This window comes from Amblyraja radiata, chromosome 38, assembly GCF_010909765.2.
Source record: "Amblyraja radiata isolate CabotCenter1 chromosome 38, sAmbRad1.1.pri, whole genome shotgun sequence".
NCBI lineage: Eukaryota > Metazoa > Chordata > Chondrichthyes > Rajiformes > Rajidae > Amblyraja > Amblyraja radiata.
In genome coordinates this window covers 18,289,519-18,315,753 of record NC_045993.1, presented here as the reverse complement: position 1 = coordinate 18,315,753, position 26,235 = coordinate 18,289,519, and the positions used below count along the sequence as shown (strand labels likewise).

The following is a 26,235-nucleotide window of genomic DNA, read 5'->3' as shown; positions in this document are numbered from 1 at the left end:
TGAAAAGGACCCGTTCACTCCTACTCTTTGCTTCCTGTCTGCCAACCAATTTTCTATCCAAGTCAACACCCTACCCCCAATACCATGTGATCTAATTTTAGTCACCAGTCTCCCGTGCGGGACCTTATCAAAGGCTTTCAGAAAGTCTAGATACACTACATCCACTGGCTCCCCTTCATCCATTTTACTTGTCACATCCTCAAAATATTCCAGAAGATTAGTCAAGCATGATTTTCCTTTCATAAATCCATGCTGAGTTGGACTAATCCTTTTTACTGCTATCCAAATGCTCCATTATTACCTCTTTAATAATTGACTCCAGCATCTTTCCCACCACCGAAGTCAGGCTAACTGGTCTGTAATTCCGTTTTCTCTCTCGCTCCTTTCTTGAAAAGTGGGATAACATTAGCTATCCTCCAATCCACAGGAACTGATCCTGAATCTATTGAACATAGGAAAATGATCACCAATGCATCCACTATTTCTAGAGCCACCTCCCTGAGGACCCTGGGATGCAGTCCATCAGGCCCAGGGGATTTATCATCCTTCAGTCCCATTAGCCTGCCCAATACTATTTCTCTCCTAATGAAAATTTATTTCAGTTCCTCGACCCCCTTAGATCCTCTGTCCTCTAGTACTTCCGGGAGATTGCATGTGTCTTCCTTAGTGACGACAGATCCAAAGTACCTATTCAACTCTTCTGCCATTTCCTTGTTCCCCATAATTTCACCTGTGTCTGCCTTCAAGGGACCCACATTTGACATTGCCATTCTTTTTCCCTTAACATATCTAAATAAGCTTTTACTGTCCTTCTTTATATTCCTGGCCAGCTTCCCCTCGCACTTCATCTTTTCAGCCAATATTGCTCGTTTTGTTTCCTTCTGTTGTCTTATGAAAGTTTCCAATCCTCTGGCTTCCGGCTACTCTTTGCTGTATTATACATCTTTCCTTTTAGTTTTATTCTATCCCTAACTTCTCTTGTTAGCCAGGGTTGCCTCCTAATCCCCTTAGAATCTTTCTTCCTTTTTGGAATGAATTGATCCTGCGTCTTCCGGATTATGCCCAGAAATTCCTGCCATTGCTGTTCCACCGTCATTCCTGCTAGGATCCCTTTCCAGTCTACCTTGGCCAGCTCCTCTCTCATGCCTTCATAATCCTCTTTATTCAGCTGCATCACTGCCATTTCCGATTTAACCTTCTCCTTCTCAAATTGTAGATTAAAACTAGTCATATTATGATCACTACCTCCAAGCGGTTCCTTTACCTCAAGTTCTCTTATCAAATTTGGTTCATTGGACAACACTAAAACCAGAATTGCCTTTTCTCTGGTTGGCTCAATTACAAGCTGTTCTAAAAATCCATCTCGGAGGCACTCTACAAACTCTCTTTCTTGGAGTCCTGAACCAACCTGATTTTCGCAGTCTACCTGCATATTGAAATCCCCCATCACCACAATGGCATTACCTTTATTACATGCCAGTTTTAACTCCTGCTGCAACTTACATCCTACATCCGGGCTGCTATTTGGGGGTCTGTAAATAACACCAATTAGCGTCTTCTTGCCTTTACAATTCCTCAACTCAATCCACAGTGACTCTACCTCGTCAGTCCCTATGTCTTCCCTCGCAAGGGACTGAATTTCATCCCTCACCAGAAGAGCTAACCCCCCTCCTCTGCCCACCTGCCTGTCCTTTCTATAGGATGTATAACCCTGAATATTAAGTTCCCAGGCCCGACCCTCCTGCAGCCAAGTCTTGGTAATCCCCACAATGTCGTATCTACCAACCTCTAACTGAGCCTCAAGCTCATCTACTTTACTTCTTATACTTCGTGCATTCATATACAATACTTTTAATTCCTTACGCATCTCACCTTTCACATTGATCCCTATTACACTTGGCCATACTCTCCAATCCCTTTGTGAGCTTTCTTTCCCATTAATTCTGAGGTCATTAACTATCCCTTTACTCCCTTTCCCTTTAACTCCATCCTTGACTATCCCATTTGACACCCCCCCCCCCCCCCCCCCCCCCCCCCCCCCACACCCTATTTAGTTTAAAACCACCTGTGTCGCAGTGGCAAACCTGCCTGCCAGAATGTCGGTCCCCCACCTGTTAAGGTGCAATCTGTCAATTTTGTAACAGTTCCCCCTTACTCCAAAACAGATCCCAGTGGTCTAAGAATCTAAATCCCTGCCCCCTGCACCAGTTCCCCATATCATGTCTTGATTGGTGAATATGTTTAGTTTGTGACTTTATTAGAAGCAGAAATAATATGTGAATGCTTCATTGAGCATAATTCTGACTGGTAACTATGCACTTCGTCCGAGCACATTATCGCACCCGTCATGCAAGCCATCTTAAATGACCACCTAAATTTGGCAACCTAAAAAGCTGCCTCGGTTGCCCGGTTGGCAACTGTGAAAAAAATTTAAGTGAGAGCCCTGCCAAGGACACCCAGGTCTCGTTGCCATTCCGTATACCGAGATATGGGTGTCAGGAGTTATGGGGAGAAGGCAGGAGAATGGGGTTTGGAGGGAGCGATAGATCAGCCATGATTGAATGGTGGGGTAGACTTGATGGGCCGAATGGCCTAATTCTGCTCCTATCACATGACCTTTATACAGGATGAAACTTTCTCTTACACTCAGTCTTACACTCAACGTTATTCCCTTTATCCAGTCTCCGTATACTGCGATTGTAATCACGCGTTGTCTTTCCACTGACTGGTTAGCGCGCAACAAAAAAGTTGTTCACTGTACCTTGGTACACGTGACAATAAACTAAACTCAACCTTCCCGCCGCCAGAGGGCGATGCAGCCGGTAGACCAGAGACGCTGCATCACGACCTTCAACCCACACGGTGATCGCCCGATGCCAGGGGGCGCGACAATCGGAGGACCAGAGACGCTGCACCGCAGCCTCCCGCCGCCAGGAGGCGCTGCGCTCGGAGAAGCAGAGCCGCTGCACCGTGCCCGTCAATGGACAGGGGTCGCTGCAGTGGGGGAACTAGACACGCTGCACCGCGGCCTCCAGCCGCCAGGTAGGCGGAACAGTTGGAGGACCAGAGGGCGCCCAGACCGCCCCTTCCTCATTCTCTGACAAACCCCTCCCCCACCGCCCCGCACGCCTCGGGCTCTGGCTCCTCGGGTCGCCGGCCGCAGGATCGCCCACGGGAAGGGAAGAGGCGGTGGGGTAAAGACACGGGGTCGAACGGCGGCGGCAACTGTTCCGACCTGAGCTCCAGGCGCTGAGCGGAGGCCTCGTCCCTCACGTGACTGGCGATGAGGTCCCGCCCCCCTTCCCATTGACGGACAGCGCTAACGGCCAATGGGAGCAGCCCCGCCCCCAACCTCCGTCCGACCATTCAGAGTATCGTAGCTCGGACAGACAGCGCCCTCCGCCAATCGGAGCCGCTCATCCCGCTCTAGCAACGGTTGCCATGGCGCGGCAGGCCTGCCCATATGATCTTTGGGCCTGCCCCAGCGGTCCCTGCCTCACGGGGGGGGGGGGGTGGAAAAAATCACAGCCACTGCAGATGTTTCAAACCTGAGAAGAACTTTTTTCACACAGAGAGTGGTGAATCTCTGGAACTCCCTGCCACAGAGGGTAGTCGAGGCCAGTTCATTGGCTATATTTAAGAGGGAGTTAGATGTGGCCCTTGTGGCTAAGGGGATCAGAGGGTATGGAGAGAAGGCAGGTACGGGATACTGAGTTGGATGATCAGCCATGATCATATTGAATGGCGGTGCAGGCCCGAAGGGCCGAATGGCCTACTCCTGTACCTAATTTCTATGTTCTATGTTTCTATGAGATAAAACCTCAGGGTGGGGCCAGACCAAAGATCTTCACTTTTTGCTGGGTTCCCGGGCATGCTGGGGTGAGGGGGAATGAGCAGGTGGGCCTCATAGCAAAGGAGAGTTTAAGAAGATAAATAGATATCCATGTATCATTGGGGAGAGTGGAACTGAGAGAAATAATTAAAGAGGGCTTAACAAAACAATGGCAGAGAGGATGGGAAATGGAAGTCAGAGGTAGACACTATTTTTCTATACAATCTGAAGTTAGGAAAATATGTTTCTGTACATCTCTGTCCCGTAGGGACTCAGTAAATAAACTGTAGATTGAGGTTGGGACACTGGGTTAAATTACTATTTGTGCATTGTAGGGAAACATGTTTCTGGCTTGTGTGAATGTGGGAGTAATGAGACAGTTAAGCATGTTTTCCTAGAATGTAAAAAGTATAGGGTAGAAAGAAAAGTATTGTTTGTTAGATTGACAGGACTTGGAGTTGATGCTTTTTCTGTTTTATCTTTGTTTGGACACAGTGAGAAACATCAACTGATATCCAGGGCTGTTCTTCAATTCCTGCAAGTTACAGGACTGTATGTAAGAATTTAGTTCAAACTGATCTGTGGAGGGCAGTAATACGCTTAGCAGCGTCTACACTGCCGGAATCCTATAAGAAGAAGAAGTAGAGCAAAGATCTTATAGCAGAGCTCTGCTATAAGATCTTTGGGCCAGACTACAAAATGCTGCAGTAAGTCAGCAGGACGGGCAGCATCTCTGGAGAGAAGGAATGGGCGACGTTTCGAGGTTGAGACCCTTCCCCGGACTGAGAGTCGCAGGAGCGATATCGACGGTGATGTGGTGTGAAAAGCCTTTACATCGAAACATAGACGATAGGTGCAGGGGGCACCGCCTTTCAATATGATCACAGCTGATCATCCACTATCAGTACCCCGTTCCTGCTTTCTCCCCATATCCCTTGCTTCCCTTAGCACGAAGAGCTAAATCTCACTCTCTCTTGAAAACATCCAGTGAATTGGCCTCCACTGCCTTTTGAGTCTCATGCAATCTCCCGGAAGTACTAGAGGACAGAGGATCTAAGGGGGTCACTCTCTGGGTGGAAATTTTTTTTCCCCATCTTAGTCCAAAATGGCCAACCCCTGGTTATGGACTCCCCCAACATCAGGAACATGGTCCCTGCATCTAGCTGTCCAATCGCTTAATAATTTTATATAGAAACATAGAAAATAGGTGCAGGAGTAGGCCGTTCGGCCCTTCGAGCCTGCACCCCCATTCAATATGATCATGGCTGATCATCCAACTCAGTATCCCGTACCTGCCTTCTCTCCATACCCCCTGATCCCTTTAGCCACAGGGGCAACATCTAACTCCCTCTTAAATATAGCCAATGAACTGGCCTCAACTACCTTCTGTGGCAGAGTTCCAGAGATTCACCACTCTGTGTGAAAAATGTTTTTCTCATCTCGGTCCTAAAATATTTCCCCTCTATCCTTAAGCTGTGACCCCTTGTTCTGGACTTCCCCATCATCGGGAACAATCTTCCTGCATCTAGCCTGTACAACCCCTTAAGAATTTTGTTCAAGAAGGAACTGCAGATGCTGGAAGATCGAAGGTACACAAAAATGCTGGAGAAACTCAGCGGGTGCAGCGGCATCTATGGGGCGAAGGAAATAGGCGACGTTTCGGGCTGAAACCCTTCTTCAGGCTAAGTATAGAAATGTTGTAAGTTTCTATAAGACCCCCCCTCAATCTCCTAAACTCTAGCGAGTACAAGCCGAGTCTATCCAGTCTTTCGCCATATGAAAGTCCTGACATCCCAGAAATCAGTCTGGTGAACCTTCTCTGCACTCCCTCTTTGGCAATAATGTCCTTCCTCAGATTTGTAGACCAAAACTGTGCGTATAGATATGTTTCTATAAGATCCTCCTCATCCTTCTAAATTCCAGTGAATACAAGCCCAGTCCACCCATCATATGTCAGTCCCGCGATCCCTGGATTTAACCTTGTGAACCTACACTGCACTCCATCAATAGCAAGAATGTTCTTTCTCAAATTAGACCAAATCTGCACACAATAGAAACATACAAAATAGGTGCAGGAGGAGGCCATTTGGCCCTTCGAGCCAGCACCATGGCTGATCGTCCCCTATCAATAACCCGTGCCTGCCTTCTCCCCATATCCCTTGACTTCACTAGCCCCTAGAGCTCTATCTAACTATCTCTTAAATCCATCCAGTGACTTGGCCTCCACTGCCCTCTGTGGCAGGGAATTCCATAAATTCACAACTCTCCAGGTGTGGTCTCACCAGGGCCCTGCACAACTGCAGAAAGACTGCTTTGCTCTTAAACTCAACATGCCTTTAGCTTTCTTCATTGCCTGCTGTATCTGCATGCTTACTTTCAGTGGCTAATGTACAAGGATTCCCAGGTCTCGTTGTACTTCCCATTTTCCTAACCTGACACCATACATTTAATAGAGTGCTGGAGTAACACCTTACACTTCCTTATCTCTGTGTCTCCGTCTCCTGTTACTCAGTCTGAAGAAGGTTCCTTCTCTCCAGAGATGCCGCCTGTCCCGCTGAGTTACACCAGCATTTTGTGTCTGCCTGTGGAGAACATGGAAAGGGAATGTCTTTTGGGTAATGACACTTCTTCAGACCTGAAACATCGCATAGCCATGTCTGTCCCACTGAGTTACTCCAGCACTGTGAAATGTCACCTATCCATGTTCTCCACAGGTGCTGCCTCCAGCATTTTGTGTCTTTTTGTGTATGAACCAACATCTGCAGTTCCATCTTTACTCCTCCCATTTCCTCCAAATACAAGGCGTAGCTATGGGCACACGCATGGGCCCATGCTATGCCTGCCTCTTTGTCGGTTACGTCAAGCAATCCATGTTCAATACGTACCAGGGCCCCATCCCCGACCTCTACCTCCGCTACATCGACGACTGCTTTGGTGCCCCCTCCTTTACACGCACACAACTGACTGACTTCATCCACTTCACCACTAACTTCCATCCGGCACTCAAATACACCTGGACCATTTCCGACACTTCCCTGCCATTCCTTGACCTCACTATCTCCATCGCAGGTAATAGACTTCTGACCGACATCCACTATAAACCTACTGACTCCCATAGCTATCTGGACAACACTTCTTCCCACCCTGCTTCCTGTAAGGACTCCATCCCCTACTCCCAATTCTTCAGTCTACACCGCATCTGCTCCCAGGATGAAGCGTTCCACACCAGGGCATCTGAAATGTCCTCATTCTTCAGGGAACGGGGGTTCCCCTCCTCCACCATAGATGAGGCTCGCACCAGGGTCTCTTCCATACCCTGCAACACTGCTCTCATTCCCCATCCCCCCCACTCGCAACAAGGGCAGAGTCCCCCTAGTCCTCACCTTTCACCCCACCAGCCATCACATACAAGTAATCCTCCATCAGTTTTGCCACCTCCCACGTGACCCCACCACTCGCCACATCTTCCCATCTCCCCCCATGTCTGCCTTCCGCAAAGACCACTCCCTCCATAACTCCCTTGTCAATTCTTCCCTTCCCTCCTGTACCACCCCCTCCCCGGGCACTTTCCCTTGCAACCGCAAGAGATGCAACACTTGTCCCTTTACCTCCCCCCTCGACTCCATTCAAGGACCCAAGCAGTCGTTCCAGGTGACCTGCATCTCCTCATCTTACCTCATCTAGACGTTTACCTGCATCTCCTCCAACCACATCTATTGCATCCGCTGCTCTAGATGTCAGCAGATCTATATCGGTGAGACCATGCGGAGGTTGGGCGATCGTTTTTCGCCGAACAACTCCGCTCGGTCCGCAATATGCAACCTGACCTCCCGGTGGCTCAGCACTTCAATTCCCCCTCCCACTCCGTATCTGAACTCTCTGTCCTGGGTCTCCTCCATGGCCAGAGCGAGCAACACCGGAAATTGGAGGAACAGCACCTCATATTCCGCTTGGGGAGTCTGCATCCTGGGGGCATGAACATTGAATTCTCCCAATTTTGATAGTCCTTGCTGTCTCCTCCCCTTCCTCAGCCCTCCTGCTATCTCCTCCCATCCCCCAGCCATCGGGCTCCTCCTCCTTTTTCCTTTCTTCTCCCCCCCCCCCCCCCCCCCCCCCCCCCCCCCCCATCAGTCTGAAGAAGGGTTTTGACCCGAAAGGTTGCCTATTTCCTTCGCTCCATAGATGCTGCTGCACCCGCTGAGTTTCTCCAACATTTTTGTGTACCTTCAGTATATTGTGTCCCCTGGTTCTGGACTCCCCCAATATTGGGAACGTGTTTTCTTCCTCTAGCGTGTCTAATCCCCTAATAATGTTATATGTTTCAAAAAGATATCCTCTCATCCTTCTAAATTCCAGTATATACAAGCCCAGTCGCTCCATTCTTTCAACATATGACAGTTTCGCCATCCCGGGAAATAACCTCGTGAACCTACTCTGGACACCCTCAATAGCAAGAATGTCCTTCCTCAGATTTGGAGACAAAAACTGCATACAATACTCCAGGTATGGTATCTATGGCCTTGTACAATTGCAGAAGGACATTTTTGCTCCTATACTCAACTCCTCTTGTTATGAGGGCCAACATGCCATTAGCTTTCTTCACTGCCTGCTGTTGTACTGACAGTGACTGATGAACTAGGACACCCAGATCTCATTGTACTTCTCCGTTTCCTAATATGACGCCATTCAGAAAATAATCTGCCTTCCTGTTTTTGTCACCAAAGTGGATAACCTCACAGTTATCCACATTAAACTGCATCTGCTATGTATCTGCCCACTCACCCTACATGTCCAAGTCGCCCTGATGGCATTCTCACAGCTCACACTGTCACCCAGCTTTGTGTTCTGCAAATTTGCTAATGTTACCCCCAATCCCCTCATCTGAATCATCAATGTATATTGTAAATAGCTGCGGTCCCAGCACTACCCCACTAATCATTGCTGCCATTCTGAAAGGGACCCGTTAATCCCTACTCTTTGTTTCCAGTCTGCCAACCAATTTTCTGTCAGCACTCTACCCCCAATACCATGTGCTCTAATTTTGCCCACTAATCTCCTATGTGGGACCTTATCAAATGCTTTCTGAAAGTCCAGGTACACTACATCTATTGGCTCTCCCTTGTTCATTTTCCCAGTTACATCCTCAAAAAATTCCAGAGGATTAGTCAAGCATGATTGCCCCTTCGTAAATCCATGCTGACTCGGACCGATCCTGTCACTGCTATCCAAATGTGCCGCTATTTCATTTATTACAATTGACTCCAGCATCTTCCCCACCAGGCTAACTGATCTATAATTCCGTTTTCTCTCTCCTTCCTTTCTTAAAAAGTGGGATAACATTAGCTACCCTCCAATCCACAGCAACTGATCCTGAATCTATAGAAAATTGGAAAATAATCACCAATGCATCCTTGATTTCTAGTGCCACTTCCTTAAGTACCCTAGGATGCTGACTTTATATTCTTGGCTAGCTTACTTTCGTACTTCATCTTTTCTCCCCGTATTGCCTTTTTTGTTATCTTCTGTTGCTCTTTATAAATTGCTCAATCCTCTGACTTCCCGCTCATCTTTGCTATGTTATACTTCTTGTCTTTTATTTTTATACTGTCCTTGACTTCCCTTGTCAACTAGGATGTAAGTTGCAGCAGGAGTTATAACTGGCATGTAACAAAGGTAATGCCACTGTGGTGATGGGGGGATTTCAATATGCAGGTAGATTGGGAGAATCAGGTTGGTTCAGGACCCCAAGAAAGAGAGTTTGTAGAATGCCTCCGAGATGGATTCTAACAGCAGCTTGTAATGGAGCCGACCTGAGAAAAGGCAATTCTGGATTTAATGTTGTCAAATGAACCAGATATGATAAAGGGAACTCGATGCAAAGGAACCGCTCGGAGGTAGTGATCATAACATGATTAGTTTTAATCTGCAATTTGAGAAGGAGAACGTTAAATCGGAAGTGGCAGTGATGCAGTTGAACAAAGGGGACTATGAAGGCATGAGAGGGAAGCTGGCCAAAGTAGACTGGAAAGGGATCCTAGCAGGAATGATGGTGGAACAGCAATGGCAGGAATTTATCGGCATAATCCGGAAGACACAGGATCATTTCATTCCAAAAAGAAAGAAATATTCTAAGGGGAGTAGGAGGCAATCGTGGCTGACAAGAGACGTTAGGGATAGAATAAAACTAAAAGAAAAGATGTATAACACAGCAAAGAGTAGCCAGACGCCAGAGGATTGGGAAACTTTCATAGGACAAAGGAAACAAAACGGGCAATACGGGCTGAAAAGATGAAGTACGAAGGGAAGCTGGCCAGGAATATAAAGGACAGTAAAAGCTTCTTTAGATATGTTATGGGAAAAAGAGAAGCAAAGTCAAATGTGGGTCCCTTGAAGGCAGACACGGGTGAAATTATTATGGGCAACACGGAAATGGCAGAAGAGTTGAAAAGGTACTTCGGATCTGTCTTCACTAAGGAAGACACAATCTCCCAGATGTACTGGAGGACAGAGGATCTAGGGGGGTAGAGGAACTGAAATAAATTTGCATTAGGCGAGAAATAGTATTGGGTAGGCTAATGGGACTGAAGGATGATAAATCCCCTGGACCAGATGGTCTGCATCCCAGGGTCCTCAGGGAGGTGGCTCTAGAAATAGTGGACGCATTGGTGATCATTTTCCAATGTTCAATAGATTCAGGATCAGTTCCTGTGGATTGGAGGATAGCTAATGTTATCCCACTTTTCAAGAAAGGAGCGAGAGAGAAAATGGGGAATTTCAGACCAGTTAGCCTGACTTCGGTGGTGGGAAAGATACTGGAGTCAATTATTAAAGAGGTATAATGGGGCATTTGGATAGCAGTAAAAGGATTAGTCCAAGTCAACATGGATTTATGAAAGGGAAATCATGCTTGACTAATCTTCTGGAATTTTTTGAGGATGTGACAAGTAAAATGGATGAAGGGGTGCCAGTGGATGTAGTGTATCTAGACTTTCAGAAAGCCTTTGATAAGGTCCCGCACAGGAGACTGGTGACTAAAATTAGAGCACATGGTATTGGGGGTAGGGTGTTGACATGGATAGAAAATTGGTTGGCAGACCGAAAGCAAAGAATAGGAGTGAACGGGTCCTTTTCAGAATGGCAGGCAGTGGAGAGTGGAGTTGGGGCCGCAACTGTTTACCATATATATTAATGATTTGGAAGACTGTGTTGAGAAAAAACTTTTTCACCCAGAGAGTTGTGAATTTATGGGATTCCCTGCCACAGAGGGCAGTGGAGGCCAAGTCACTGGATGGATTTAAGAGTTAGATGGAGCTCTAGGGGCTAGTGGAGTCAAGGGATATGGGGGAGAAGGCAGGCACGGGTTATTGATAGGGGATGATCAGCCATGATCACAATGAATGGTGGTGCTGGCTCGAAGGGCCGAATGGCCTCCTCCTGCACCTATTTTCTATGTTTCTATGTAAGAAGTGCAATATTAAGGATGTGAAGAAACAAAGGTTTCTCAGATGACTCCTCAGATGGCTCCTCAGATGAGTCTTTTCAACTATATTGGAAGAAGAAGTGTAAGTTGAATAAATGCAATCAACTAAATAGGTAGAGCAAAGGAAAGGTTAGTGTGGAGAATATAGTTCTCAGCTTTATGGCACACCAGTTCCAGAACATTCAAGTAAGAGTAAGTGTGAGCAGAGACAGAGGGGTGTAAAATGAGGGTAGAAGCAATAGGTAGCAAGGTGAAAAGTAAAAGTGGCAGGCAGACAAATCCAGGGCAAAAATCAAAAAGGACCACTTTTCAACATAATTGCATAACGGGTAAGTGTTGTCAAAACAAGCCTGAAGGCTTTGTGTCTCAATGCAAGGAGCATTCGTAATTAGGTGGATGAGTTGAATGTGCAGATAGCTATTAATGACTATGATATAGTTGGGATCACGGAGACATGGCTCCAGGGTGACCAAGGCTGGGAGCTGAACAACCAGGGATATTCAATATTCAGGAGGGATAGACAGAAAGGAAAAGGAGGTGGGGTAGCGTTGCTGGTTAGAGAGGAGATTAATGCAATAGAAAGGAAGGACGTTAGCTTGGAGGTTGTGGAATCGATATGGGTAGAGCTGCGAAACACTAAGGGGCAGAAAACACTAGTGGGAGTTGTGTACAGGCCACCTAACAGTAGTAGTGTAGTCGGGGATGGCATCAAACAGGAAATTAGAAATGCGTGCAACAAAGGTAAAACAATTATAATGGGTGACTTCAATCTACATATAGATTGGGTGAATCAAATTGGCAGGGGTGCTGAGGAAGAGGATTTCTTGGAATGTATGCAGGATAGTTTTCTAAACCAACATGTAGAGGAATCAATGAGAGAGCAGGCTATTCTAGACTGGGTATTGAGTAATGAGGAAAGGTTAGTTAGCAGTCTTGTTGTGCGTGGCCCCTTGGGCAAGAGTGACCATAATATGGTTGAGTTCTTCATTAGGCTGGAGAGTGACATAATTAATTCAGAAATAAGGGTTCTGAATTTAAAGAAAGGTAACTTTGAGGGTATGAGACGTGAATTGGCCAAGATAGACTGCCAAATGATTCTTAAAGGGTTGACGGTGGATATGCAATGGAAGGCAATGAAAGGCTGCATGGATGAACTACAATAATTGTTCATCCCAGTTTGGCAAAATAATAAATCAGGCATGGTAGTGCATCTGTGGATAACAAGGGAAATCATGGATAGTATCAAAACAAAAGATGAAGCATACAAATTAGCCAGAAAAAGCAGCCTACCAGAGGACAGGCAGAAATTCAGAGTCCAGCTGAGGAGGACAAAGGGCTTAATTATGAAAGGGAAAATAGATTATGAAAGAAAACTGGCAGGGAACATAAAAACTGACTGCAAAAATATTTATAGATATGTGAAGAGAAAAGATTAGTTAAAACAAATGTAGATCCCTTGCAGTCAGAAACAGATGAATTGATGATGGGGAACAAGGACATGGCAGACCAATTGAAGAACTACTTTGGTTCTGTCTTCACTAACAAAGACTTAAATAATCTGCCGGAAATAGCAGGGGACCAGGGGTCAAATGAGATGGAGGAACTGAGTTGAAATCCAGGTTAGCCGGGAAGTGGTGTTAGGTAAATTGAATGGATTAAAGGCTGATAAATCCCCAGGGCCAGATAGGCTGCATCTCAGAGTACTTAAGAAAGTAGCCCCAGAAATAGTGGATGCATTAGTAATAATTTTTCAAAACTCTTTAGATTCTGGAGTAGTTCCTGAGGATTGGAGGGTAGCTAATGTAACCCCACTTTTTTAAAAGGGAGGGAGAAAACGGGGAATTACTGACCAGTTAGTCTGACATCGGTAGTGGGGAAACTGCTAGAGTCAGCTATTAAAGATGGGATAGCAGCACATTTGGAAAGTGGTGAAATCATTGGACAAAGTCAGCATGGATTTATGAAAGGTAAATCTTGTCTGACAAATCTTATAGAATTTTTCGAGGATGTAACTAGTAGAGTGGATAAGGGAGAACCAGTGAATGTGTTGTATCTGGACTTTCAGAAGGCTTTCGACAAGGTCCCACATAAGAGATTAGTATACAAACTTAAAGCACACGGTATTGGGGGTTTCAGTATTGATGTGGTAGAGAACTGGCTGGCAGACGGGAAGCAAAGAGTAGGAGTAAACAGGTCCTTTTCAGAATGGCAGGCAGTGACTAGTGGGGTACCGCAAGGCTCAGTGCTGGGACCCCAGCTATTTACAATATATATTAATGATTTGGACGAGGGAATTGAATGCAACATCTCCAAGTTTGCGGATGACAAGAAGCTGGGGGTCGGTGTTGACTGTGAGGAGGATGCTAGGAGGCTGCAAGGTGACTTGGATAGGCTGGGTGAGTGGGCAAATGCATGTCAGATGCAGTATATTGTGGATAAATGTGAGGTTATCCACTTTGGTGGTAAAAACAGGAAAGTAGACTATTATCTGAATGGTGGCCGATTAGGAAAAGCTGAGATGCAACGAGACCTGGGTGTCATGGTATACCAGTCATTGAAAGTAGGCATGCAGGTGCAGCAGGCAGTGAAGAAAGCAAATGGTATGTTAGCATTAATAGCAAAAGGATTTGAGTATAAGAGCAGGGAGGTTCTACTGCAGTTGTACAGGGTCTTGGTGAGACCACACCTGGAGTATTGTGTACAGTTTTCGTCTCCTAATCTGAGGAAGGACATTATTGCCATAGAGGGAGTACACAGAAGGTTCACCAGACTGATTCCTGGGATGTCAGGACTTTCATATGAAGAAAGAATGGATAGGCTTGTTATCGCTAGAATTTAGAAGATTGAGGGGGGATCTTATAGAAACGTACAAAATTCTTAAGGGGTTGGACAGGCTAGATGCAGGAAGATTGTTCCCAATGTTGGGGAAGTCCAGAACAAGGGGTCACAGTTTAAGGATAAAGGGGAAATCTTTTAGCACTGAGATGAGAAAAACATTTTTTACACAGAGTGTTGTGAATCTCTTGAATGCTCTGCCACAGAATGTAGTTGAGACCAGTTCATTGGCTATATTTAAGACGGAGTTAGATGTGGCCCTTGTGGCTGAAGGGATAAGGGGGTCTGGAGAGGAGGCAGGTACAGGATACTAAGTTGGATAATCAGCAACGATCATATTGAATGGCGGTGCAGGCTCGAAGGGCCGAATGGCCTACTCCTGCACCTATTTTCTATGTTTCTACGTTTCTAAGTTACCAGTTAAGAAGTGAAATATTAAGGACGTGAAGAAACAAACTGGACAAAAACGTGCCCGGAAATCAAAGTCGACATTGGAAAGGGAAGATTTCCTCACCCTGTATCGATGTTAGTATAAGGTTTGCTGTGCTGGTTACAGAGGAGTTGACGGACTTAAGAAACACATGAAAGAGCAGCATGAAGAGGTGCGTGAAAGACCTTGCCCCCACCCAGGATGTAACAAGGTGCTTCTGATTGATCGCTACCTGTAGCGCCGTGTAAAGCTGATCCATACAGAAGAAAGAACATCTTTACAGATCAGGAGGAAGTGCAAAGCTTTTGGTCACAACTTCGGAAAGACAAAATACATTTGATTAATAATCTTGAAGCATTTTGAGCTCTATCGTATGACCAAGCGCCTAGAGAGAGAGAAGCTGAACATTTTGAAACAGATGGACCTCTTGAAAGTGATTATGCATAATCTTATCCAGGAAGACAATGACTCAGACCTGGTGGGTAATCAGTGCGATGACAATCAGGACATTGATGAGGATGGCAATGATGGCGTGTGTCTGATGAGAAGGACAATTGCCGGTTTTTTCACAACCCTGATCCGATCGATGCCGTTGGTGACTGGAGAGGAGACACCTGCAAGGACAACTTTGACAACAACATTGCAGATATCTATGACATGTGCCCCGAGAACAGCGCCATCAGTGAGACTGACCTGAGGAAATTCCAAAGGGAACGATGCAGATCGTTCCAAACTGGGTAGTGCGCAACAAGTGCAGGGAGTTACTGCACACCACCAACTCTGACCCTGGCTCCACTGTCGCATTTGCGGAGTTCAACACCATCAACTTCAGTGGAAACTTCTACGTCAACACAGACCACAATCTACGCTGGCTTTGTCTTTGGCTTCCAGTCGAGCAGCCACTTCTACGTGTTGATGTGAAAGCAGGCCACCCAAACCGACTGGGAGAAGATGTCCAAACCCATGGATACGCTAGCGTGTGGATCAAGGGGATGAACCCCACCATAGGATGAGGGGAGGGGGGGGGGGGGGGGGAACCACCTGCCCAGTGCAACGAAGAGACTGCGAACTCCCTCGGGCAGATGCAAACTTTATGGCACAACCCCAATATCGGCTGAAAGGATTACACCACCTACAGGTGGAACTGGATCCATTAACCCTAAACAAGCTTCATCAGGATGGTTGTCAATGATGAGAGTGAGAATTGGTTGCCATACCATTGGCTTGATGGACTTTGAATTACTATTGAACTGGTAGCCATACCTTTGATTTGGTGGACTTTGGGGTACTGTGATACATTATGGCTCTATCATTCTGCTAATCATTGCTCTCATGCTTGCGACCATTGTGTGTACCTACCAAGAACCGTGAATGTTATCACGTTTGATAAAAAGGAGGGAATGAAAGAATAGTCAGATCTGTACCACGCGAAAGTGAGAGTAGGAATGGAGCGAGGTGGAGGATAAATGCGTGCTGGTGCAGAGGGCAGGGATTCAAGTTTCTGGATCATTGGGACTTCTTTTGGGGAAGGTGGGACCTGTACAGAAAGGATGAGTTGCACTTGAACCCGAGGGGGACCAATATCCTGGCGGGGAAATTTGCAAAGGTCACTGGGGAGACTTTAAACTAGAATGGTTGGGGCGAGGGACTCAAATAGAGAAAGATAGTAGACCGAATGTGAGGCAGGAAGCAGAAAGGGGAAGCACTCGGACACAAGAGGAGAAAGAAAAAAAAGGAAATAAACAGAGAAGAAGAGACGGGGGGTTTCTTAAATGTGCATATTTTAATGCTAGGAGCATTGTAAGAAAGGTGGATGAGCTTAGAGTCTGGATAGACACCTGGAAGTATGATGTTGTGGCGATCAGTGAAACATGGTTGCAGGAGGGCTGTGATTGGAAACTAAATATTCCAGGATTCCGTTGCTTCAGGTGTGATAGAATTGGAGGGGCAAGAGGTGGAGGTGTTGCATTGCTAGTCAGGGAAGATATTACAGCAGTGCTTTGGCAGGATAGATTGGAGGGCTCATCTAGGGAGGCTATTTGGGTGGAACTGAGAAGTGGGAAAGGTGTAGCAACACTTATAGGGGTGTATTATAGACCGCCAAATGGGGTACGAGAATTGGAAGAGCAAATATGTAAGGAGATAGCAGATATTAGTAGTAAGCACAAGGTAATGATTGTGGGAGATTTCAACTTTCCACACATAGACTGGGAAACACATTCTGTAAATGGGCTGGATGGTTTGGAGTTTGTAAAATGTGTGCAGGATAGTTTTTTGCAGCAATACATAGAGGTACGTACTAGAGGAGGGGCAGTGCTGGACCTCCTGTTAGGAAATGAGGCGGGACAGGTGGCGGAGGTATGCGTTGGGGAGCACTTCGGGTCCAGTGATCACAATACCATTAGTTTCAATATAATTATGGAGAAGGTCAGAACTGGACCTAGGGTTGAGATTTTTGATTGGAGAAAGGCTAACATTGATGAGATGCGAGATGATTTAAAAGGAGTGGACTGGGACATTTTGTTTTATGGGAAAGATGTAGAAGAGAAATGGTGGACATTTAAAGGGGAAATTTTAAGAGTACAGAATCTTTATGTTCCTGTTCGGTTGAAAGGAAACAGTAAAAATTGGAAAGAGCCCTGGTTTTCAAGGGAAATTGGACATCTTGTTCCGAAAAAGAGGGAGATCTACAATAATTATAGGCAGCATGAAGTAAATGAGGTGCTTGTGGAGTATAAGGAATGTAAAAAGAATCTTAAGAAAGAAATTAGAAAAGCTAAAAGAAGCTATGAGGTTGCTTTGGCAAGTAAGGTGAAAGTAAATCCAAAGGGTTTCTACAGCTATATTAATAGCAAAAGGATAACGAGGGATAAAATTGGTCCATTGGAGAAACAGAGTGGGCAGCTATCTGCAGAGCCAAAAGAGATGGGGGAGATATTGAACAATTTCTTTTCTTCGGTATTCACCAAGGAGAAGGATATTGAATTATGTGAGGTAAGGGAAACGAGTAGAGTAGTTATGGATACTATGAGTTTCAAAGTAAAAGAAGTACTGACACTTTTGAAAAATATAAAAGTGGATAAGTCTCCAGGTCCTGACAGGATATTCCCTAGGACATTGAGGGAAGTTAGTGTAGAAATAGCCGGGGCTATGACAGAAATATTTCAAACGTCATTAGAAACGGGAATAGTCCCCGAGGATTGGCGTACTGCGCATGTTGTTCCATTGTTTAAAAAGGGTTCTAAGACTAAACCTAGCAATTATAGACCTGTTAGTTTGACTTCAGTGGTGGGCAAATTAATGTAAAAGATACTTAGAGATAATATATATAAGCATTTGGATAAACAGGGTCTGATTAGGAACAGTCAACATGGATTTGTGCCTGGAAGGTCATGTTTGACTAATCTTCTTGAATTTTTTGAAGAGGTTACTAGGGAAATTGACGAGGGTAAAGCAGTGGATGTTGTCTATATGGACTTTAGTAAGGCCTTTGACAAGGTTCCTCATGGAAGGTTGGTTAAGAAGGTTAAACTGTTGGGTATAAATGTAGGAATAGCAAGATGGATTCAGCAGTGGCTGAATGGGAGAAGCCAGAGGGTAATGGTGGATGGCTGTTTGTCGGGTTGGAGGCAGGTGACTAGTGGGGTGCCTCAGGGATCTGTGTTGGGTCCTTTGTTGTTTGTCATGTACATCAATGATCTGGATGAAGGGGTGGTAAATTGGATTAGTAAGTATGCAGATGATACCAAGATAGGGGGTGTTGTGGATAATGAAGAGGATTTCCAAAGTCTACAGAGTGATTTAGGCCATTTGGAAAAATGGGCTGAAAGATGGCAGATGGAGTTTAATGCTGATAAATGTGAGGTGTTACACCTTGGCAGGACAAATCAAAATAGGACGTACATGATAAATGGTAGGGAATTGAAGAATACAGTTGAACAGAGGGATCTGGGAATAACCGTGCATAGTTCCTTGAAGGTGGAATCTCATATAGATAGGGTGGTAAAGAAAGCTTTTGGTATGCTAGCCTTTATAAATCAGAGCATTGAGTATAGAAGCTGGGATGTAATGTTAAAATTGTACAAGGCATTGGTGAGACCAAATCTGGAGTATGGTGTACAATTTTGGTCGCCCAATTATAGGAAGGATGTCAACAAAATAGAGAGTACAGAGGAGATTTACTAGAATGTTGCCTGGGTTTCAACAACTAAGTTACAGAGATAGGTTGAATAAGTTAGGTCTTTATTATCTGGAGCGCAGAAGGTTAAGGGGGGACTTGATAGAGGTCTTTAAAATGATGAGAGGGATAGACAGAGTTGATGTGATCAAGCTTTTCCCTTTGAGAATAGGGAAGATTCAAACAAGAGGACATGACTTCAGAATTAAGGGACAAAAGTTTAGGGGTAACATGAGGGGGAACTTCTTTACTCAGAGAGTGGTAGCGGTGTGGAATGAGCTTCCAGTGGAAGTGGTGGCGGCAGGTTCGTTGGTATCATTTAAAAATAAATTGGATAGGCATATGGATGAGAAGGGAATGGAGGGTTATGGTATGAGTGCAGGCAGGTGGGACTAAGGGAAAAAAGTTGTTCGGCACGGACTTGTAGGGCCGAGATGGCCTGTTTCCGTGCTGTAATTGTTATATGTTATATGTTATATGTTATCTAATAGGCAAATCTAAAATGGAGTCGTTCTTCCACAAAAGCATGGTCTAGTAAAACAAAAGAAAGGCTCGGTGCCAAGTCTGAATGACTTTTTAAATTATATGGAACACAATATGGAGGACAGGTTGGCTTTTCAATAAAGACATTAAGATGGCAGCCTGCAATAATAACATGAGCTTCATTCAAGGCCATAAAAAAGCCAAGATTGAAAAAAATAACTGACGCTCCAGAGATAAGTAATAACTTGTTATTGATTGGGGTTGATTTGGACCCAACTTTTCTTATATTCTGAAAGGCTACAGAATCTTTCAGGCATGCCATATTGATACTTGGTAGGAGTGTTTTACTGATAAGGACAATGTTCTAACTCTCATTTGTTCTGTTAGTGGAGCCGGATAAGCACTGAGCAACGTTTATACTCATTGTAGATTTGCCACTCCCGTCTGACGAATCAATTAAAGATTGCCACGGTTTACCTTTAACAGTTTTTGTGGCTATCTGCTTTTTAAGAAATGAACTTTGACATGGGAACCGGTGAGCCCACTCACCCCCTCCACTACATCCCCCTCCCCTACAACCCCTCCCCCCCTCCCCGACAACCCCCCTCCCCTACACCCCCTCCCCGACACCCCCCCTCCCCTACACACCCCCTCCCCTACACACCCCCTCCCCTACACACCCCCTCCCCTAAACCCTCCCCCCACACTACCCACCCTCCCCCCCCCTCTTACACGCTCCCGCTGTTGCGTTGGGGGAACAGGTGAGTGGTGAAATATTGCATTGGGGAATGGGTTGCATTGGGGAACCAGGCCTCCAGTGTGACTGGGCCCCATTGGGTCCCACTTAGTCTAGTTTTAAATCTATACTTCTAAAAGGTCACCCACCCACTTACCCTTCAGCTTCCTTTGGTCCAGTTTGGGGAGTGAAGTCCCAGCAGATCAAGTCTTTCCTTATAACACAAGCACTCACTCACTGCAGCACCAATAAACACTCTTGTGAATCTTTTCGCCACTCACTGCTTCTAACAATGAATGCTTAAATAGAAACATAGAAATTAGGTGCAGCAGAAGGCCATTCGGCCCTTCGAGCCAGCACCGCCATTCATTGTGATCATGGCTGATCATCCCCAATCAATAACCCGTGCCTGCCTTCTCCACATATCCCTTGATTCCACTAGCCCCTAGAGCTCTATCTAACTCTCTCTTAAAATCCATCCAGTGACTTGCCGTCTGTGGCAGGGAATTCCACAAAATCACAACTCTATGGGTGAAAAAGTTTGTTCTCACCTCTTAAATGGCCTCCCCTTTATTATAAGATTGTGGTCCCTGGTTCTAGACTCGCCCAACATTGGGAACATTTTTCCTGCATCTAGCTTGTCCAGTCCTTTTATAATTTTATATGTTTCTACTTGTAGTTGGGTGACCAGAATAGCAGCACACAACACTCACATCCAAGTATTGCCCCACACACACACCAACATCTTTTGTACAGCAGCTCCAACATTACGTCCTAACTAACTCTTGTACGCAATGCTCTGAGCAGGCACGAGATTGATCTCTTAGGTAGGCATAATCTGGATAAACGGTCTGATTGGGAACAAATTTGACTAATCTTCTTGAATTTTTTGAAGAGGTTACTAGGGAAATTGATGAGAGTAAAGCAGTGGATGTTGTCTATATGGACTTCAGTTCAATTGTTGGGTATTAATGGTGGAGTAGCAAGATGGATTCAACAGTGGCTGAATGGGAGATACCAGAGAGTAATGGTGGATGGCTGTTTGTCAGGTTGGAGGCCAGTGACTAGTGGGGCACCTCAGGGATCTGTATTGGGTCCACTGTTGTTTGTCATATACATCAATGATCTGGATGATGGTACGGTAAATTGGATTAGTAAGTATGCAGATGATACTAAGATAGGTGGTGTTGTGGATAATTAAGTAGATTTGAAGTCTACAGAGAGATTTATGCCATTTGGAAGAGTGGGCTGAAAGATGGCAGATGGAGTTTAATGCTGATAAGTGTGAGGTGCTACATCTTGGCAGGACAAATCAAAATAGGACGTACATGGTAAATGGTAGCGAATTGAGGAATGCAGTTGAACAGAGGGATCTACGAATAACTGTGCATAGTTCCCTGAAGGTGGAATCTCATGTTGATAGGGTGGTAAAGAAAGCTTTTGGTGTGCTGGCCTTTATATATCAGAGCATTGACTATAGAAGTTGGGATGTAATGTTAAAATTGTACAAGGCATTGGTGAGGCCAATTCTGGAGTATGGTATACAATTTTGGTCGCCAAATTATAGGAAAGATGTCAACAAAATAGAGTACAAAAGAGATTTACTAGAATGTTGCCTGGGTTTCAGCACCAAAGTTACAGAGAAAGGTTGAACAAGATAGGTCTTTATTCTTTGGAGCGCAGAAGGTTAAGCGGGGGACTTGATAGAGGACTTTAAATTTATGAGAGGGATAGACAGAGTTGACATGGATAAGCTTTTTGCATTGAGAGTAGGGAAGTTTCAAACAAGACGACATGATTTGAGAATTAAGGGACAAACGTTTAGGGGTAACAAGAGGGGGAACTTCTTTACTCAGAGTGGTAGCTGTGTGGAATGAGCTTCCAGTGGAAGTGGTGGAAGCAGGTTTGATTTTATCATTTAAAAATAAATTGGATGGGTGTATGGACGGGAAAGGAATGGAGGGTTATGGTCTGAGTACAGGTAGATGGGACTAGGTGAGAGTAAGTGTTTGGCACGGACTAGAAGGGCCCAGATGGCCTGTTTCTGTGCTGTAATTGTTATATGGTTATATGGTAATAATTTGCCGTGTCTTTCATGCACAGTACAAGTAATATACAAAAGTATGTGCAGCTCACGTGCCGTCGACACTGCTTCAAACCTTCATGACAAGGGGAGCTGAAGGCAGCTGAAATTCTGCTTTGCACCGTGGACTGCGTACTGCGCATGCGCAGCAGCCTAATGCGCATGCACAGCGCAAGTTTCTTGGTGGGTTTTTCAAACATTGACTGCCATTATCTTAACAAACAAAGAGAGAAGAATGGAGTTCGTGTACAAATAATGTAAGTAGATTTATTTGAGCAATATATTTTTAAATACCGTATTTCCCAGCAATGAAGACGCTATTTTTTAGCCAAAATTAAGGCACGAAAATGTACATAGAAACATAGACATAGAAACATAGAAAATAGGTGCAGGAGTAGGCCATCAGCCCTTCGAGCCTGCACCGCCATTCAATATGATCATGGCTGATCATCCAACTCAGTATCCCGTACCTGCCTTCTCTCCAAACCCCCTGATCCCTTTAGCCACAAGGGCCACATCTAACTCCCCCTTAAATATAGCCAATGAACTAGCCTCAACTACATTCTGTGACAGAGAATTCCAGAGATTCACCACTCTTTGTGTGAAAAATGTTTTCCTCATCTCGGTCCTAAAAGATTTCCCCTTTATCCTTAAACTGTGACCCCTTGTTCTGGACTTCCCCAACATCGGGAACAATCTTCCTGCATCTAGCCCGTCCAACCCCTTAAGAATTTTGTACGTTTCTATAAAATCCCCCCTCAATCTTCTAAATTCTAGCGAGTACAAGCAGAGTCTATCTGGTGAACCTTCTCTGTACTCCCTCTATGGCAAGAATGTCTTTCCTCAGATTAGGAGACCAAAACTGTATGCAATACTCCAGGTGTAGTCTCACCAAGACCATGTACAACTGCAGTAGAACCTCCCTGCTCCTATACTCAAATCCTTTTGCTATGATTGCCAACATACCATTCGCTTTCTTCACTGCCTGCTGCACCTGCATGCCTACTTTTAATGACTGGTGTACCATGCCACCCAGGTCTCGTTGCATCTCCCCTTTTCCTAATCGGCCACCATTCAAATAATAGTACCTGCATCTTGGAGGCCGAAGGTTAGGTTGTTAGCCAAGAAAGATAGACTTGGCTATCCCTCAGTACTGCAACATCAAGGACGATGGGAAGCGGCTGTAAAAGGTCAGCGCCGCTGTTGGGGGTGAGAGATCCTTTCACAGTGTGTGGGAAGTCTGGCCAGCGGCAAAATTACGGGAAGCAACCAGCTCAAGAGCGGGTCAGCAGGCGATGGATAACAGGACAGCGGGCAGTGGAGCTTACTCCTGTGTCAGCGTGAATAACCTCAATTGGTCCCTTGTTCGCGCTGACACAGGAGTAAGCTCCACTGCCCGCTGTCCTGTTATCCATCGCCCGCCAACCCGCTCTGCTCTGTGGCCTTTGCTCTTGAGCTGGTCCCCTCACTGTCCGGTCTGCATTGAAAGACACGGACCGGGCAGTATCACCCAGCGCAGCAAGTGAGGCCATGTACTGCTCCCAGCGGCAGTCAGAATTTAAGGATTTGCGGGAAGTGGCTGAGAGAGGTGTTCAGACGGAGAGCACTGCCAGTGGTGAGCGGGCCGCAGCCACCCGAGCTACTTCCCTCCCCAGCCACAAGGCTGTGGCTCCGCGCCCGGAGTGGTGAGTAATCGAGTTACTGGCATGATCCCCGACCCCTTCCTTCTCAACGCTCTTGCCCTCCCTGCAACTTCACCCCTGGCCAGACTCCCCACAAGCTGCGAAAGGAACTCTACCCCCAAATGGTCCCTTGAACCAATATTGTCATTCAATAAGATCACAATTGATTCAACATGTCCCGGTGTGCTCCCGTTTTTCCGCCGGGGTGTGAGGGGGGCTGAGTGGGTAAAGGGGGGTGAGTGGTTGAGTGGGGGGAGGGGTGAGTGGGGAGTGGGGGGGCTGAGTGGGTGGTTTCACCCGTCAGCGCTGCCACAGGCTGAAATACAGGTGAAAACCTTGCCACACTCAGCGCACACAAAGGGTCTCTCTCTGGTGTGTAACTGCCCCCGTGCAGCGGTGGGAACAGCCGCTCGCTGGCATGGGCACGCCGGTGATGCCGCAACCCCCGCAAGCTATCAAACGCCTCACTGCAGTACGGGCAGTCGTAGGGTTGGCTACTGGTGTGCACGTGGTGGTGAGACAGGGCGTGGGAGGTCGTGGCAAAACGCCCTCTACACACCGGGCTGGGGAAGAGACGGTCGCCGGCGTGCACCCGCAGGTGGGACAGCAGCCTGGAGGGGAGGGTGAAGCCCTTGCCGCACTGGTCACAGGTGTAGGGGTGCTCGCCAGTGTGGGTGAGCTGGTGCTCCATTAGGCTGTCGGAGCGGGTGAAGCCCTTGCCACAGTCGCTGCAGGTGTAGGGGCGCTCACCAGTGTGCTGGCGCCTGTGCACCTTCAGGTCCGAGGACGACGTGAAGCCCGTGCCGCAGACGCTGCAGTTGTAGGGGCACTCCCCGGTGTGCAGGCGCCTGTGCACCTTCAGGTCCGAAGACCACATGAAGCCTTTGCCGCATTCGGAGCATTTGCAGGGCCGCTCACCGGTGTGCAGGCGCCTGTGCACCTTCAGGTCCGTGGACGACTTGAAGCCTTTGCCACAGTCGGAGCAGGTGAAGGGCCGCTCACTGCTGTGCACCCGCCGGTGCCGCAACAGCCCCGATGACTGGGCAAAGCCTTTGCCGCAGTCGCCGCAGGTGTACGGCCGATCCCCGGTGTGCAGGCGCCTGTGCAACAACAGGTCTGTGGACGACTTGAAGCCTTTGCCACAGTCAGAGCAGGGGAAGGGCCGCTCACTGCTGTGCACCTGCCTGTGCTGCATTAGCCCCGTAGCCCGGGCAAAGCTCTTGCCGCAGGTGGAGCAGCCATAGGGCTTCTCGCCCGTGTGCACCCGCTGGTGCTCCTGCAGCCCATATAACTGGGCAAAGCTCTTGCCGCACGTGGAGCAACCATAGGGCCTCTCGCCCGTGTGCACTCGCCGGTGGATCTTCAGGTAATTCGACGTCTTGAAACTCTTGCCGCAGTGGGAGCAGGTGAAGGGCTTCTCGCCGGAGTGCAACTGGTTGTGCCGCAGCAGGGTCTCGTAGCGGGTGAAGTTCTTGCCGCATTCCGAGCAGTCGAAGGGGCGTTCTCCCGTATGCACCCGCTGGTGGACCTTCAGCTTGCTCTGCTGCTGCCAGACCTTGCCACACACGTCGCACTCATATCGCTTCTCCTTATTGTGGCCCGTCATGTGGTCCTCCGCAGAAGCTCAGCCCGCACGCCGAGCAGATTGGGGGGGGGGGGGGCTCACCGGCACCCTGGCCGCCCTCAATGGTCGCTCACGTCCCCGTCTCTCTGTCCAGCTCCTAAGCCCTGCAGGAGGGGAACACAGGTCAACAAGTTGGCAAACAGGGCATTACTAACGCATGCTTGAAGGGGTGGGGGGGGTTGGGGAAGGGAGTGAGGGAGGACGTGGGGGTCGAGGGGTGTGGGGAAGGGGGAGGGGGAGGATGGTGAGTTGATACACACCGGAGAGAGAGCCTTGCCGCTGAGTGTGGCAAGGGTTTCATCCGCATGTCCAGCCTGTGGCAGCACCGGCGTCCCCACAGCGGTGAGCGTCCCTTCACCTGCCCGTCCTGTGGTAAGGGCTTCACCACCTGCTGGGGCACCGGCGAATCCACAACGGCCAGCGCCCCTTCAACTGCCCGCTCTGTGGCAAGGCCTTTGCCAGCTCCTCCAGCTTGCTAGCACACCGCAACATGGATAGGAGTTGTTTAGGTAGATAGAAAATGCTGGAAGGAACAGGTAACCCATTCCTTCTCTCCAGAGATGCTGCCTGTCCCGCTGAGTTACTCCAGCATTATGTGTCCTTTTTTGTAAACCAGCATCTGCAGTTCCTTGTTTTTAATCAGAATCAGATTTTATTTGCCAAGTATGTTTTGCACCATACGAGGAATTTCACTGGCCAGGTCAGTCATACAATTAAAAGCAACAGACTCAAAAACACATTTTAACATGAACATCCACCACAGTGACTCCTACACATTCCTCACTGTGACGGAAGGCGAAATAAAGTTAAAGTCCTTCCTTTTGTTCTTCCTCGGTCGGGGACCTCGAGCCCTCTGTTGACGGGACGATCTTC

The 26,235-nt window shown here is 46.9% G+C and overlaps 1 protein-coding gene and 1 pseudogene across 1 annotated transcript; one reads left to right on the top strand and one right to left on the bottom strand.

The window, feature by feature from the left end:
- Positions 1-14,950: 14,950 nt before the first annotated feature.
- Positions 14,951-15,815, top strand: LOC116966833 (annotated as a pseudogene).
- Positions 15,816-19,620: 3,805 nt separating this feature from the next.
- LOC116966832 (zinc finger protein 239-like) lies at positions 19,621-25,416 on the bottom strand. The gene is made up of 2 exons (XM_033013171.1): positions 24,395-25,416; positions 19,621-19,681 (listed from the first exon to the last, which is right to left on the bottom strand). Exons 1-2 carry the CDS (start codon positions 25,342-25,344, stop codon positions 19,621-19,623), a joined length of 1,011 nt encoding a protein of 336 aa, XP_032869062.1. The 5' UTR covers positions 25,345-25,416.
- Positions 25,417-26,235: the final 819 nt, after the last annotated feature.

Excerpts from the sequence above, each read along its gene's own strand:
- LOC116966832 (XM_033013171.1), bottom strand. The coding sequence starts at position 25,344 with ATGACGGGCCACAATAAGGAGAAGCGATATGAGTGCGACGTGTGTGGC. Across the intron at positions 19,682-24,394 it reads ACCCACACTGGCGAGCACCC|ACGGGAGTGGCAAATCTACA; the intron begins CTACACCTGTGA and ends TTGATTCGTCAG.